Genomic DNA, 16042 nt, shown 5'->3' on the forward strand with positions numbered 1-16042 from the left:
AACGTTTTGAACACCAAATTGTTTCTTATATGGAGCTTTATTCTGCATTTTTGACATTGAAGTACTGTAATATTAGGTATTACTATTTTCCAATTTAAGGGTATTCAATTAAACCACACTGGAAAGATGGACTACTCAGTCAGCCTTGCCAGCATTCAAACACAAGACATGTTGGTCAAAGCAGATATCAGAAGCGAGCGTTTAATTCACGGAGGCATCTGGCTGATAGATTAAAAGAGCACATGGAAACAGGCCGGCTTCTAACAGAGCCATAAACGAGGGGATTAGAGATGAATCCAGTACCATTCAGTTCTTCAGCCACAAAGATCTGCATTGTGCTTGTATTTATTAGACACAGTTGGAAATCATCCATCAACTAATTGTAGCCAGACGAACGTGGGAAGCACAAGATGAAGCTTCTTAATTCTTGCCCAATTATGAAAACATCCCAAGTATCGCCTACATTGTCTGTACATTTCCCCAGTCACTAGCGCCAGTCTAAAGAGATGAGATGCAATTGAAGTTAGAAAAAACTTGGCTTTGACTTTTTCATCAATTATGTCACAGAGTTGTGCCTGGGGTCCATCACAGACTATATACTGGCCCATGGATCTAAGAAAAAATATCCCTTCGACTCCAAGCAAAATATTATGTCTTGGAAGTAGCCAGAAGACCCCTCATGTAAATGATTACATAAGATGTGGGTATTGTTGAAAATGGGAAGTCAGTACATGAGATGATAGATACTGACCCAGTACACACACAGTACATAACCATAGTTAGAAACAAGCATTTACAATGCAATGGTTTTGCCTTTGTTAAAGTTAGAGCTATTGGCATGGCTCTTGACATTATTTTTATTTATGTTTTTTTTAACATAAATAAATGGCATTGTCATTTACAATGCCACTAGCTTTATCTATCGCAAATGACACACACAAACACACACAGAGCCCCCCACACACAGCCACACAGAGCCCCCCACACACACAGCCACACAAAGCTTCCTACACACACAGCCACACAGAGCCCTCCACACACACCAACACAGCACAAGCAGGCAACAGGGGCACACGGAGGCACAAGCAGGCAACAGGGGCACACGGAGGCACAAGCAGGCAACAGGGGCACACGGAGGCAGAAGCAGGCAACAGGGGCACACAGAGGCAGAAGCAGGCAACAGGGGCACACAGAGGCAGAAGCAGGCAACAGGGGCACACAGAGGCACAAGCAGGCAACAGGGGCACACAGAGGCACAAGCAGGCAACAGGGGCACACAGAGGCACAAGCAGGCAACAGGGGCACACAGAGGCACAAGCAGACAACAGGGGCACACAGAGGCACAAGCAGACAACAGGGGCACACGCAACAGGGGCACGAAAACGGAGGCACAAGCGGGCAACAGGGGCACGAAAACGGAGGCACAAGCAGGCAACAGGGGCACGAAAACGGAGGCACAAGCAGGCAACAGGGGCACGAAAACGGAGGCACAAGCAGGCAACAGGGGCACGAAAACGGAGGCACAAGCAGGCAACAGGGGCACGAAAACGGAAGCACAGGCAGGCAACAGGGGCACACGGAGGCACAAGCAGGCAAGCTCTGTACCCCCACGCCGGGACGCACGCGTGTGAACATATTAGCTACATTCTATTAAGCACAAGCACTAAGGACACCCCAGCAAACACTCATGTGCACAACCCTAAACCACCAGGGAGCTTTCGTTTAAAATCCTATCGACCTAATGCCGCTTGGCACCCTGCTGCAGGCCTGTGTACATTAAGTGACCTTAACACCATCACTGGTAGTAATATCTATGCAAAACATTACCTCAAAGTCACATAACGGCACCAAAATGGTTACAGCTGGTAATTTATAAAGTATAAAATCTAAACTTAAGACATAGTAGAATAAAAGCTTCAACATAGCTGGAAAAAAAATAACCTGCCTACCCTGTTCTATGAACACAGGACTCCATGTCTCAAATCTGCCCATTATTTGATTAAATATATATCAGTGCATACCAGCCCCAAATAGTTGGCCCCACCAACCAACTGATACCATGTACGCGGACACAACCAACTGACAGCGCAATTGAAGGACCGTCCCGTCCCCTTGATGACAACTGACCCTGTACATACCAAGTAACACATTTTCAAGAGGTTTCATGATTCTCAACTACTGCCTGTCCTTCATTAGACTCACGACCTGGTGACAAGAATAGGACCCCTTTCAAACACCAACCTCTACCTGTAGTTAGAATTCATCTTCCTTTCAGGAGTTGTAAGGCACTAAGTTGAGCTCTCCTTTGTACACAGCAATTCGACATCCGTGCATCAGCACTGACGACATTGATGTAATTTCTGATGACATTAGTGTGAACAGTAGCTAACCATAACTAGTGCATATCAGGGATACTAAAGTATTAGACCGTAACAATAGCATGTTTTGGGAACGCCCGCACCAGGCTTCTTGGCCTTTGTACACCCTGGAAATGTGATTGTTCGACCTGGCAGTGGACAAACGCTTGTACCAGAGATGACTTGTAGTTTGTGGATATAGTGTTGGGTCTTTGCCGTGGACAGCAGCAGGTAGTAGAGATATCTAGTATTCTGTAGATGTGTTCGCTTAACAGAGGGTGCTGGGTTATATTTTCGCTGTTTTACAGTTCCTTGTGTTGGGCCATCACTGAATGGAACAGTCCATGCTCCAGATGTCTTGTCGTCGGTAAATGTGGTGAAGGGTCCTGGTATGGTGAATAGCTCATTGGCGCCGTCTCGTTCTTAGACGGCGTCATCCCGTTCTTAGACGGTGCTGGTCAATGGCTGTAGATGACCGCTCGTATTTTAGATGTCTGTACCTCTGTGAGGCCGTAGCTGTGGGTGTCCGCTCATAGGAGACATGTTATGCTATGTGGACAGTCAGCAGCTTTGAATAATGAGATGGCTGTAGTCTGCACGTGTTGTTTCAGTCTTGCCTGTGCGCGGCAGGTCATGTTAGAGCTATATTGCAGTCTTCAAGTATGATACTGAACCCTCAACATGGGAGACGGCTTCTTTTTTCAACTTTGAACAAGTACTTATGTCTTCAAGTACTTATGTCTTTTATAAAATTGCTTACATTTGACCACGCCTTTGGAAAGGGGCAATTTCTCCAAGCGACGGCTACATTTGCACAGGTGCGCCAAAGTTAAACTTTGCAAGCATTGAATCGAAGTCGTGGTGCCCTGATCCGAAGCAATGCTTTATTGGAATGTTGTGCCTTTCTGGTGTTACTTGACGCTTCTATTGCACCTCCTCGGGTAGATTACCTTACAGAGCCGCCCAAGCTGCTTGGACACCCGTCTGGAGTGCCTCTGCTTGGCAGATAGTCTGATGGAGCTGAATTGAGACCCGATGCCCCTCAAGTTTCCCTAATTGGGCTGCGATTTTCTCAATACACGAGTGATTGAGTACAAGTACACAGTCCTAAATGGACCATAAAGAGGAATGGTCGATGCCTCCCATTTTTCAGTGTGGATCGCCCCTGCACGAGTGTATGATGGGCATCAGTGTACCGCGAGTGTCATCAGTACACGGCTCGCCTCAGCTATGACCCCAGAGCACCGTGGCGTTCCTCCTCTCCAGTGCCGTTTTACAAAAACTCGTCTCGCAGCAGGCTACCAAATAAAAAAAAAAAACAAATCGACTCACCTGCACCTTGCGACGGCGGCACTTCTCCGGTCTCCCTCTTCGGCATGGGAGACCGGCAACGTCCTCCGCATCTCCCGGGGTTCCCTCCAGGCCACGGGAGCCCCGCGGGCGCCGCCATACTTCTTGCCGTCTTCCTTCTTCCCCCGGGCTGCGGGGGGCGGGCACTTCCGGCCGGCCGCGCTAGGATTGGCCGGCCGGCCAGTCACGGGGCGGGAAACGGGGGAGGAGAGACGCAGAAGTGCCGGCAATGCCGGAACAGATTCGGGGGCGTTCCCGGCTTTCGCCTGACGTCGCGTGACGATGGCAAAAGCCAAAGAATCTCGGGAACGCCCCCGTGTCTGGTCCGGCATTGACGGACAGGCCCCTCGTCCAATGGCTAGGCTCCATTTATGGAGCCAGCCAATGAATGACGAGGGCCGACCCAAAGCCACACTACAGTTCTCATCAGGTTTTCGCCTGCGCGAAAAAGATGCGCAGAGCGCATCTTTTTGGCGAGGCAAAACCTAAAAAGTGGTTGTGATTCAGCATTCTTTTATAAATGGTTAGTGCAACAGTCAATATAAACTTGGGCCTGGTAACAGCACATAACTAGTGTGAAGTTGTTAAGCTCCTCGTTTCAATTTGCTTTTCTAGCATTGCCTGTTTTTATGCAATTCCAAAATGCATACAGTTAACTTGGAATTGCTCAGAACTTAGTGTAGACAGCACGGCACAGATACTATGAACAGTGGCTGCCTGTCTGTTCCAGAGCTATGCACTAAGTCTGAAAAAGTCCAAGTAAAACGTGCAATTGCATAGTAACAGTACGTTGTACTACACTAATGTGCGCCTCAATGATAAGGTCTCTGGGCTCCATGGGTATCCTGTTCTATCAATGTAGACCTCATATGCCTGTCTGTCTCCCTTTATCTGATGTGCTTCTGATACATTCTGTGCATTAACCTCGATAGTATAGGTAAAGCGATCAAAACACCCAGAGGTAAAAGATGTCTCTCCTGGTAAAAGCCACTTAACGCATTGAAAGTTTATGGACTTTAAGGGAAAGAAATGTAAAATGCTCGATTCAGAAAACACAGTGATGAACGATGGAAATCGACAAAGCAGCTAAACTAATGATGAACACAATATGGCGAGAACAACAAGGAATGCAGCGCCGCGGAGCTTAAAGAGCAGGGATGTCATAACATCCATTCAGTGACAAAGATATTGATTCAACAGAATAGATTGGAACATGGTGTGCCAGAAGTGGCCTATTCTGTCACAATTAACATTTTTCTCAGGAGCTGCACGCAGATAACAGCAACCCGGCTCCTTTGCATCTGAGTGTCAAGTAAGGCTGCTTTCTGCCAGGTCAGGAGGGTGGTTCAGGAGGTGATTGTGATAAGAATATCAAAGCGATGCTTTGATCAGCACGGAGCTGTTCGACAAGAGCACATTTAAAAAACACGGGAATTTGGGATGGCAGTGACTGCTGTCGGCAATTTCTCTGCTAGACTCTTTCCTGTGATACCCAAGGCGCAGCACAAACATTTCAAAGGGGGTGCGCGGCTGCAAGGATCACTGCGCCAGCCAGCCAGAAAGTGGGAACGCCAAGAAAATAGATCGAATGGCAATGAAGCAAAAGGCAAAAGCTACGGTGTGACAGGTCACGCTGCCCTCAGAACCCCTGTAGGTGGCAGGTAAATATTTAAAACATTATTTTGTTGTACATGGTCTTCCATAGCGCTGTGCAGAAATATACGGGGAAATGTAAAGTAGAGGCAACATCTCTGTTACATGAGTGAATGGGTAACAGCAAACAGATTAGCGATTGAATCATACTGAAAAAAAGAACATTCAGGATTTTGTACACAACAATCTGTCAAATTGGGGCAGAACAACAACCATAATAAATGAAACAAGCAGCATTAAAAGCGATCGATTTCGCGATCGCTATTGTTAAACAAGCTCTCGGCATTGCTGGGGGGGGGGCGGGGGAGCTGCAGCCTTTGAAGTCTGATGCCTAGGCACAGAAAAATGGTGGTGCGCGATTTGCACGCGGGGGGCGGGGGAGCGGCAGCCTTTGAAGATGCCGAGGCACAGACAAATGGTGGTGTGTTATGTGGCTGGCGTGCACGCGCCTGTCTCACATGAACTGTATGGGATCCGCAGCAGTTTTGGTAGGCTTTTCTTTTGCACTTACTATAATTTTCGCCAGCAATGCGCAAGCAGATTGGCAGGCGAGACCTAAAAAGCGCTTCTGTGTCTGGCAGATCCTTCGGCGTTGAAGTTTTTGGTTCCGGAGGTTTCTTCGACACCGACTCGGTAGCTGGTCTAGAGACTTTTGGCTTAGAAGTATGACCTTTTGAAAGGTCTTTTACGGAACGTGTTTTTTCGGTTCCGGGTGTTTTTTCTGTTCCAAAGCGTGAGAGTCGGGACCTTTAGGCGTTTTTTTACTCTGCTCCGAGTGCGGTTTCGACATCGATGAGCCGGTGTCAGTCTTCAGCGCCGAGTGCTTAGGTGTCGGAGCAGTGGTCGGCGTGGTTGAGGAAGATGGCTTCTTTTTCGGTGTCGTATGGAATCGGCACCGGGAATAGGCCGACTCGAGCCCGAGTCGCCTGAAGGCTTAATAGGCTTCTTTGCCGAGCCCGAAGGCAGGGCGTGGGAAGCAGTCTCTCGGTTTGCACCCGGGCCCGAAGGTGAGGGTGTGACCGAAGCCTTTTTTTGAGGGTGTCGAGGAAGGGTTGGGGTCGAGGGTCTTACTTACGACCTGTTGAGCTGGAGTGATGTCCTAGACGTCTGAGTCTTCGGCATCAGAAGAGCTGGCACTTTCTTCGGCCTGCTGGTGTTCTGGCATGTCGAAGTCTTCTTCGAAGATGTCGTCGGGAATCGACGCTGACGAGCGAGCCATTTTTCTTTGAGCTCGTCGGTCCCGAATCGTCTTTCTGGAGCGGAAAGAGGCACAGGTGGAACAGTCTTTGGCCTCGCGCTCCGGTGAGAGGCAGAGGTTACACACCTCATGTACATCTGCGTGGGGAAACTTCGACCCACATTGAGGACACTTCTTGAATCGATGTGGAGTGCGATCAAAACAATATCGTCGAACTGGGTGAGGATTGCGCGCTGAAGGAAATTCGGTTCCAAACAGGAGCACAGGAAACGCATCCGAGCCCGATGGCGGAAAAAAACAATCTGAGGATGGAGCCGATGCCCATGTGCAATATGGTCCAAAGGAGGGGCCACCTATCTCGTGACTTCCAAAGAACTTTTCAGGACAACAACAAACTGCAAAAATCCGGGCCCAACACTAGGTGGCGATCTATGCTCAGTGTGTAATCTGCAGCTCATATGCCTCAAACCTACAATTCTACCAGACAGCTTGCTGCGCTCTCTGGCTCATTTATCACCCATTCTCTGTTCAGCAGACAGATTTTACCATCCACCTCTCTCTGCACCACCAAACCTGCACGGGTATCTAAATGCACAAGTAGGCACTCATATGCCTGAACATGGAGCGCAATGACTGTCTAAAAATGCGCCTTGCAGCAAATGTATTCTTCTGTTCATGGTCAGACGAGGTTCACAGTGACCTGTACAGTTTTCACTGTAGCCACATCCTGCCTGAAGTCCACAAAGGACAGGCACACCTATAAGCCCACTGCGAGTACCAGAAGATGACATGGCTCACTTGACTCAACTCTTAGATCAATCTCTTGTGGCAATGAATACAACAGCCGTGATACAAGTCAAACAAAGCACTTGATAGACCCACACACAATATGTTCCAGAAGAAAACAAAGTGCATACAACTAACTACCTCATAGTCCACTCTAACCATTGTGCATCTTCTCTGACTCGAATTCCACTAACCTGGGCAACAGATCCATCTTTAAAACAACAGTTAATCACCTTTCCCTCCTTTTAAACATACACTGAACATATGTTATGTTATGTTATGTTAAAGGTATTTAGTACCGCGCACATACACCAATTGGTTTCTTGGCGCTCAGAGACCAGAGGGCGAAGGACACAGGGGAGTGGGAGCAGCTAGTCATGAGCTAGGCGAAACAGATAGGTTTTCAAGAGTTTACGGAAAGAGGGATAGTCAGGTGTGAGCCGGATTGAGAGAGGAAAAGAATTCCAGGTGGACGGAGCAAGAAAGGAGAAACAGGCACCACCGTGCTTCTTACGTTTAAACCTAGGAGTGATCAAGAGGTTGTGAGCAGAAGATCTGAGGTGGCGAGGGGGGACGTGAGGATGCAGACAGAGAGAGATAAAGGCAGGAGCAGAGGCAGAAAGGGATTTGAAAATGGTGCATCCCATTTTAAAGATGCAACGTTGCGCAACCGGGAGCCAGTGTAGGGTTTTCAGCATCGGCGTAACGTGTTGGTGTTTGGGCTGCTGAAAAATTTATCTGGCTGCCTGGTTTTGCACCAGTTGGAGTCGGTGAAGATGGTATGCGGGAATCCCCACGTATTGACAGTTGGCATAGTCTAAATGTGAGGTGACCAGGGCCATGATGACAAGGGTAAGAGCCTCTGATGATAGGAACCTTCGGATCTTCCCGATTCTGCGAAGATGGAAAAAGCAGGCCGAGGTAACAGCGTTGCTGTGCGGCCGCATCGAAAGGTCGCTAGAGATAGTGACTCCTAGGCTCTTCACGGAGTTAACTGGACAGGGAGGGGGACCAAGGGCAGGGGGCCAGAAGTTGGGAGTCCAGGGATGCGGAAGCCCACCGATCAGAACCAGCGCTGTCTTGCTAGGATTGAGCTTCAGCTGGCTGAAGTTCATCCACTCGTAGATGGTAAGCATTGTGGTTTGAAAATTGGAGCAAGAGAGAGGGGAGGGGTCGATGGGAAAAATGAGTTGCAGATCATCTGCATAGTTAAAGGTGGTAACAGAGGAGTGACGAAGAGAAACTAGAAGGGGCTGCATATAAAGATTAAACAAAAGAGGGGACAAAGCAGAGCCCTGGGGAACACCACAGGAAAGTGGGATTTGGGGAGCAGAGAAGGTGGACAGTTGTACCGATTGAGAACGGCGTTGGAGGAAGGACACAATCCAAGACAGGGCCGGGCCTGAAATGCCCGCATTTCTGACACGGTCGACCAAGATGTCATGGTCGGCCGTGTCAAAGGCAGCCGAGAGATCTAGTAGCACTAGGGCCTGGGCCAGGTTCTTATCAGCCCCCTGTCTCAGTGTGTCCATAACCGCCACCACCACTGCCTCCGTGGAATGGGCCTGTCTAAAGCCTGCCTGTTGATCGTTGAGGAAGTGAGTTTCCTCGATGAAGGTGCTCAGGCAGCAAGTGGCGTAAGTCTCCAAGACCTTCCCCAAATAGGGAAGGAGGGAGATAGGTCGGTAGTTACCTAGGACCGCAGGGTCAGAACCGGGTTTTTTAAAATAGGTTCTACCACAGCACTTTTGAAAGCATCCGGGACAGAGCCTGTAGAGAGTGAGCTATTTAGAAGGTCAAGAGGAGGGCCGGGACAGGCCATGAAGGCATCTCTTAGGATTTGGGGAGGGCAGCAGTCGTTGGGGGAGCCAGAATCGACAGCCTGAAGTAGCGAGTAACATAGGCAAAAACTGGTCTAGAAAAGAAGGAAATATTCCCTTCTGCTCTAAAGCAAGCTCTGCTCCTTTCCTTCCTTAGTTTAATACTAGGAAATGTTGCTTTGTCGACCCTGGAAAAAGAGACATTTCCCCTAGAATACTAGATGGGCATAATATATAGTAGCCCCTACAGACACATACTTTCAGTTGCCTATGACCAGAGGGTTCCATTCCACATTCCCCACTACTCAAAAATGGTGGAATAGTTTTAGTCATGCATTTGCTCAGTGACAGTAAACAGACTTAATTAACTCAACTACAGCCAGCATCTGTACAAACTTCAATTCAAAAATCTGCATCCATTTAGTAATCATAATCCCAAAAGAGTGATGATCCACAATTACGTGCAGAAAGGCAATATCTTTGGCTCAATGGACAATATTTCGGGCTAGATCGGGTTTGTCTAATTGTGTGCACACCCTCCAAGTTACATAACGTCTGCTACTATGGTAGGAAAAACCAATGAACATGTTTATGAACATCCAAAGAATGATTACATTGTTCATGCTTCTAACATTCACAGTGGCCTCAGTACTCCAATGTTTCAAACTAGAACAGGACTACTGAAAACCCAGCCTTCTGGTGGATTTTCCGGCACTGTTATCTGAGCCAACTAATATCTGCGAGTTGTGCTCAGTCCTTTTGAGGACACAGATGATATTTTGCATACCTAGTTTTTATGTCATGTATAAAAGGTCTGTAAACTGGGTCGGGATTGTCTGTTGACAAACAGATTGAATGAAGCACACCACTCTAAAGTCAAAGGACATCCAACATCCTCTATTTAACTTTTAGGCACTATATTACACTTTGAATACGAAAAAGACTAAAGATGGGTACACCAGAATAATCAATGTAGCTGGCAGACTTTGATTTTCAACTGGGGTGACCATATACTTACGTTCACAGATGTTAGGGTCGCGAATATCTTTATCTGGATTCTGATAGTAGAAGGGTTTGCACTTTTCACAGTTGTGTCCCATTGTGTTATGCTGACATTCATCACAAACTCCGCCACTCTTATTTCCCGTTGATATGTAAACAGACATATCAAAGTGGCATTTGATGGCATGATTGTTGCAGTTGCATTCTATAAAGGAAAAAAGGTGGTTTTAAGTACCTTATAACCCCTAATATGCAGACTGTAAAACTCCTGTCCTTAAGGAAGTCTAAACAGAACAGGTAATCAAAGTAATGCCAAATGTCCTCCAAGTGGCAAATGCAGACAGAGGTCTTCAAAAAGCAACATATTAGCTTTAATGTATTTCAGTGTCTGAATGACTAATATAGACAAATAGCACAGACTTGGGGTTTCAACTTACTTTTGCAAGCGTTACTACTGCGTCCTTCAGCTGGCCTCCATGGCAGATCATGGTAAAAGTCCATACACTGCTCACAATTCAAACCTTGGGTGTGGTGTCTGCACATGCAGTGCCCATGTACCTTAACAGAAGTAGAGGGAAATAAATAGATATCTTGTTATAAAGTCATCATTAACTTATCTAGCAAAAAAAAACACATGTAGACATTGCTGTACTATTTAGCTCATTTCAAAACATTTTCTTTAGAACCCAGGACTTTTCAACATCATACTTGCCCTGTGGTATGTGAGGTTGCAATAGATGAATTTATGTAGGGTGCCTTCTGCCGTTGCATGCTGGGAACTTGATAACTCAAGTTCCACAGTCCCATAATGGCTTCACTGAACACAGGAGTGTTTGGTACCAAACTACTCCTCTCAAGCCCACACTGATGCCAGTGTGGGATTTATTGAAACATTTACTCAGAGGGCACCTCAGAGGTACCCCTCGAAAACCTACCAGCTCTGGTGTGGCCACAGACTGCCTTTAGTCAGCCTGCCACCACCGAAATGTTTCTGGACCACTGGGTAGAGAGCCTCTGCTCTCCGGGACCAGACACAAAGCATATCCTGGGCGAAGGTGTTGTAGGAAGGTACCTCCTGACTATGGTTGCCCCCAACTTTTTGCCCTGTGTTTTAGCTGGTTTTGGACATAGTCGACCTGGGACCCTGCCAATCAGGACCCCAGGCCTACTGCTCTCTCTTAAAAATGGATTCCATGTACCCTAGGTACATTTCCAATTGGTACTGGGCCACCCTATCAGACCCTGTAACTCAGGGCATGGGTGTACCCAGGGCTGCCAGGGGCTGCAGCATGTATTATGCCACCCCTGGCTGGCCTCCTAAATTTGACACAACTGGCTGCATGACAGCTGGGGCAAAGTCGTGTAATCACCCTTTGCTGTAGGTGTAGTATACCTATACCTAACCCTAAAATGGACACACAGATTCCTATCAGTCACTCCTATGGCAGGCCTTGACAATCCTGAAGGCAGAGTGCTTGGAATCATGTGAGATGGTGCTCTGGCATGAGCTGAGCCTGTCTGCAGCTTGCGGAATCAAGTCCTAATAGCTGTTCCATGATACCGCATACCATATACTCTTAAGTGCATTATAATCCTCGCGGTTAAATGCTATCTTTGGTATTGCTTTATCAAAACATGTCGAGTAAGGTGTCATACGAATTGGAATACTAACCCCTCGCCAATTCTGGCGACGGGGTTAGCATTCCACCCTTCTAGAGGGACACGACATGTATGTAACTGTGAACCCCGGTTAAAGTTAACTGAAGCCTCAGCTCCACAAAATGGATGCTGCCACCACAGACACGAGTCTGACCCCCTGCAGCTGGGAGTCCTTCCAGCGAGGGGAGCCTGGACAAAGGGTTTCCTGTCAGGGGCGGTGCTAGCACCGTCCCAGACATGGTTTTGTGTATCCTGGGTAGGCAGGGCTTTACAGGAAGGTGACTGCTGAGTGGCACCCCGGTGCTCACTACGCATAGGCCGGTCTGAACCAGTTCCAGGGGCACACCAGCCCCTGGCCTGGGGAAGTCCGGCATGGCTGAGGGGTGTAACCACCCCCCACCTAGTCCCACCCATAGGCAGGACCTAGTCACCGGGTCAGCCCCCTTTTTTAGTATAAAGATGGGAGCGGGCCCCCTGTTAAAATTAGATCATCTTTGGAATCAAGATACCACTTTCTTCGAAAGGACTTCACGATTTCTTCTTCAAGATTCTCCCTTGTGGCTAAGGAGTAGTCACCCTGCATCCGCAGGCACCATCCTAAAGAACACTGCGGTCTGCTGCAAGTCCTTCATCACGAATCCGACGACCCAGCACGACGAGACCCGGCTTCCCTGGCACCTCTGACCTCTACTCACCTCTACAGCAAAGCTGAGAACCGTGAGTGCGACGAGACCTCAAGGGACCGACGATCGCCAAGACTGCACGACATCTTTATTGCAAGCCCACCGAGTCTTCCACTGGTGAGTGCTTTGGGGTCCGAGAAGCCCCAACCCTGCGCAGCTCCAGCACCCAAGATCAGCCTCCCTGCATCTCCACGATCGGCGTGGGGCCCTTCTGCTGTTTGCTGTGCACCGCGTTGTTTGGCTACTAGCCGGCTGGCTTGTGGCCTTCTGAACGACGCCCGACGACAACTCTTCTGCTGGTCTGGTTGCTCCAGGCTGGCCCTTGCTTCCTTCTTCAAGAGAGGCACCCCGGACCCTCCTGGTCCACTCCAGACGCCATTTTAGGTCCACCGCGTGGGCTTGAATTTGCCAAGGCTTTGTTGCCCAATCCTGGGTCCAGCGACGCCGACAGCTTCTATCTTCGTGGGACAGCTCGATCCTCCATCCTGGTCGCCGACAACGCCTCCTGGTCCGTGAGATCTTCGAGTCAAGCGTCACCCACTCACCTTGTCGAGGTGGCTACCATCCGGTGCCCTCCTGGTGCCCACTGACTACTGGCTAGTAGTCTCGAACTTGGTCCCCTCTGCTTTCAGGTGTCATCTATCTTCGAGATCCAGGCTTGGATCCAACTGAACTTTCTTCACTGGTCACCGGCCAGCATCTTTTCTTCCGGCTCCTGGTCCGTCTACGAGGATTCCCGACGTCTTTTCAGACCTATGCAGCTGCAGCCCCTGGGCTAGGTAACTTCGGCATTTCGGTGCCCCAGCATAGCCTCACTATCCAAGGGTCAGAATCTACTTTCGTTTTCTCCCTACCAGGTCGGGTTCGCCCGAGAACACTAACTTTCTAATTCCTAGCTACCATAGACTTTTGTCCCGCATCTCGCGTGAGAGTGCACACACTGCACCCGAGTCCCCTAGGCCTCCTAGAAGTAATCTAACGATTCCCTAGTCAAGTCCTAGCGATTCCAAAAGCTATTAGTACTGTACTTACCTGCTAGGAATTTCGCATTCCACTTTCAGAGTATATGGTTTTCCGTGCCCCTCGGGCATTTGTATATACTGTGCTAACTTAAGTATTTTTGTAAGAGTTTTGGTTTGTGCTTAGTACCCTGTCCTCATAAAGAGTACAGGGCTGTTGTGATCTTTAAATAAATAACTGTTTATTTTCATAACACTTGTGTGGTGTCCTTTCACTTGGTATTCAAGGGGTATATGTGTGGTAAACAGCTGGCTTAACGCGCCCTCTCGAGTCTTTAGCCTTAGACTGCTCGTATCCACGCTACTAGGATAGCTGGTCTATAAGGTTGACTTACAACCAATCATCAATAAGGGTTGCTGGACTGATGCATAGTGTTCACTAGAATAGTGAGCACTGCATATCAGGCCACCTTCTCACAGGTGTCACACCTCCTCCCCCAGGATGGGCACAGTGCTTGAAGGTGAAGCTTCAGAGGCCTGGCGCCTTTGTAATATGACCACCCCAGCCTCTGCTACTAGCAGTGGATGGCAATCCCAAGTTTACAACCCCACTTTGGGTGGGAAAACCAGCGGAAAAACTTAGAAAGACTAGGTGTGCCCACCTTTCCCAGCTTCAACACTGCCATAGAGGAGGTGAAGCCAAGCACACTTTTCAGTCCCCCTCCAACTTGAAGATGAGGGGACCCATCCAATCAGGGCTAGGACTATGCCCCCAACCAGAGGAGGGTGGCATAATTGAGGGTGTAGTCACCCCAGGTAAAGTGACCATTAGACCTACTTGCCACTCCTCTAAAATGCCTCTAAATTCAGTATTTAGGTGGTTCTCCCAGACCTGGAAACTAGTACCTGATACCTAAGAAGAAGGGTGAAGATGACGACATGCAGCGAAGCCTGAAGACGACTACTGATTTAGCCCCAGACCTACCGGGCTGACTTCAGCTTCAAGGACCCTTCGAGAAGTTGACGTCTGTCCTGCAGCCAGTGACTTCCAGAAACCTGAAGAAGACTGACTGAACTTTGACAAAGACCCAAAATCCTGAAGACAGCGTTCCTGTCCGCAAGAATCCAACACAAAGGACCCTGGGGCCGGCTTGAACAGCGAGTACTGAACACTCTGCACCAGACGCCAACGGCCCATGTCAACATGACCCACCGACCCAGAACAGGTTACCCAGAGATTCTGACCTTGAGTCCAGTGTTGGCTGCCCCCCCACGCCCCCCCCCAACTCCACAACGCCTCCAGATAAAATCCCGATGCTTACCCCTGACCGGGACCAGCTCCTTTAAGATCAACGGGCCTTGGTGAGCTTAATAGACGGTGCGCCTAAGACCCCTTACATCCCCACTTACTCCTGTTGTCTCTGGTCACCCTCCTACAACCTCCAGAGCGAAGACTGCAGCTGGTTTGTCTGAAGCAAGTTCTCCCTTGGAAAGCATTGAGCACCTGATGCTGAATTTGCACTCTACACCTGGCCGCCCCGTGTCGATGGTGGTGTATATTTGGTGCTGCTTAGTGCACCCCCCGCCCTGTGCTTGTTCTTACCCCCAAAGGTTTGCCCCTGCAACAAATTTACCTAACTGCCAGCAGTGTGGCTTCGAGCACCCCCAGTCGCTGTTGAAATGTATTGGGCCGAACACCGATTTTGAATCCTGCACCGGGCCGTCACTGGCCATGCAGTTTTGGTACTCACCTGCCCCTTGCCTCCTGCTGACCTTTGGTCTGAAGACTGGAATTGTAAATCAGGTACTTACCTGTATAACCACAATATGGTTTTCCTCCAGAGGATAACATTGAACTCTTTGAAAATTGCATGAAATGTCAATTTTTGAACCTGAAAGTATTTTTATTTAAAAACATTTACCTTACTGCAAAGGTCTTGGTCTTAAAATAAACCTCAAACAAAGCTTATTTTTTTTAAATAGTTGTGGATCTCCTTTTTGAGTAGTGTGTCCCTTATTAGTCAAAGTTGTTCAATAAATGTTTTACTCTCCTCTGTGTTAGGCTCAAGGCTACTCGCCCACACTGCCACTAACAGAGCAACGAATAGTTTCTTACCTGTCGGTGTAGTTTTGCAGCTTGATGATCTTTCTGGATTCACTATGCTGTGCATATGCCGCGGTCTTGTGGTTGGGTCCGGATTCGTAGTCTTCTTTTTTTTTGTTGCAATTGCGGTAGCACCTCCTGCAGGGAGGTCATTTTGAATTTCTGTGTTCTTATGAATGTGTTCAGGAACCTGAGGTCCAGAATGGGTCTCATTGTCTCGTCGACCTTTGGCACGAGGAAATACGTTGAGTATATTCCTTTGTTTCTTTCTTTGAAGGGAACCCGTTCTATGGCCTCCTTCTGTAGGAGCTCTCTTGCCTCTTCCAGAAGCCGCTGTAGCTGTTCGTTTGCTAGAGGCTTTTGCTTTGGTCTCCTGCTTGTTGGCCTCCCCTCCAACTCTAAGCAGTACCCGAATTGGATGATGTTTAGTATCCATTTTTCTGATGTGATCTCTCTCCATTCCTGGAGGTA

The 16042-nt window shown here is 48.4% G+C and overlaps 1 protein-coding gene across 1 annotated transcript in view; it reads right to left on the reverse strand.

Annotated features, from left to right (window-relative positions):
• LOC147750619 (laminin subunit beta-1-like) overlaps positions 1–16042 on the reverse strand; it is a 308945-nt gene that overhangs the window by 190265 nt on the left and 102638 nt on the right. Inside the window, exons 8-9 of the mRNA XM_086967210.1 lie at positions 10604–10724; positions 10183–10371 (exon numbers count right to left, since the gene is read on the reverse strand). Of these exons, the coding sequence (XP_086823336.1) occupies positions 10183–10371; positions 10604–10724 (310 nt within the window). The remainder of the gene's footprint in view (positions 1–10182; positions 10372–10603; positions 10725–16042) is intronic.

This window comes from Lissotriton vulgaris, chromosome 1_1, assembly GCF_964263255.1.
Source record: "Lissotriton vulgaris chromosome 1_1, aLisVul1.2, whole genome shotgun sequence".
NCBI lineage: Eukaryota > Metazoa > Chordata > Amphibia > Caudata > Salamandridae > Lissotriton > Lissotriton vulgaris.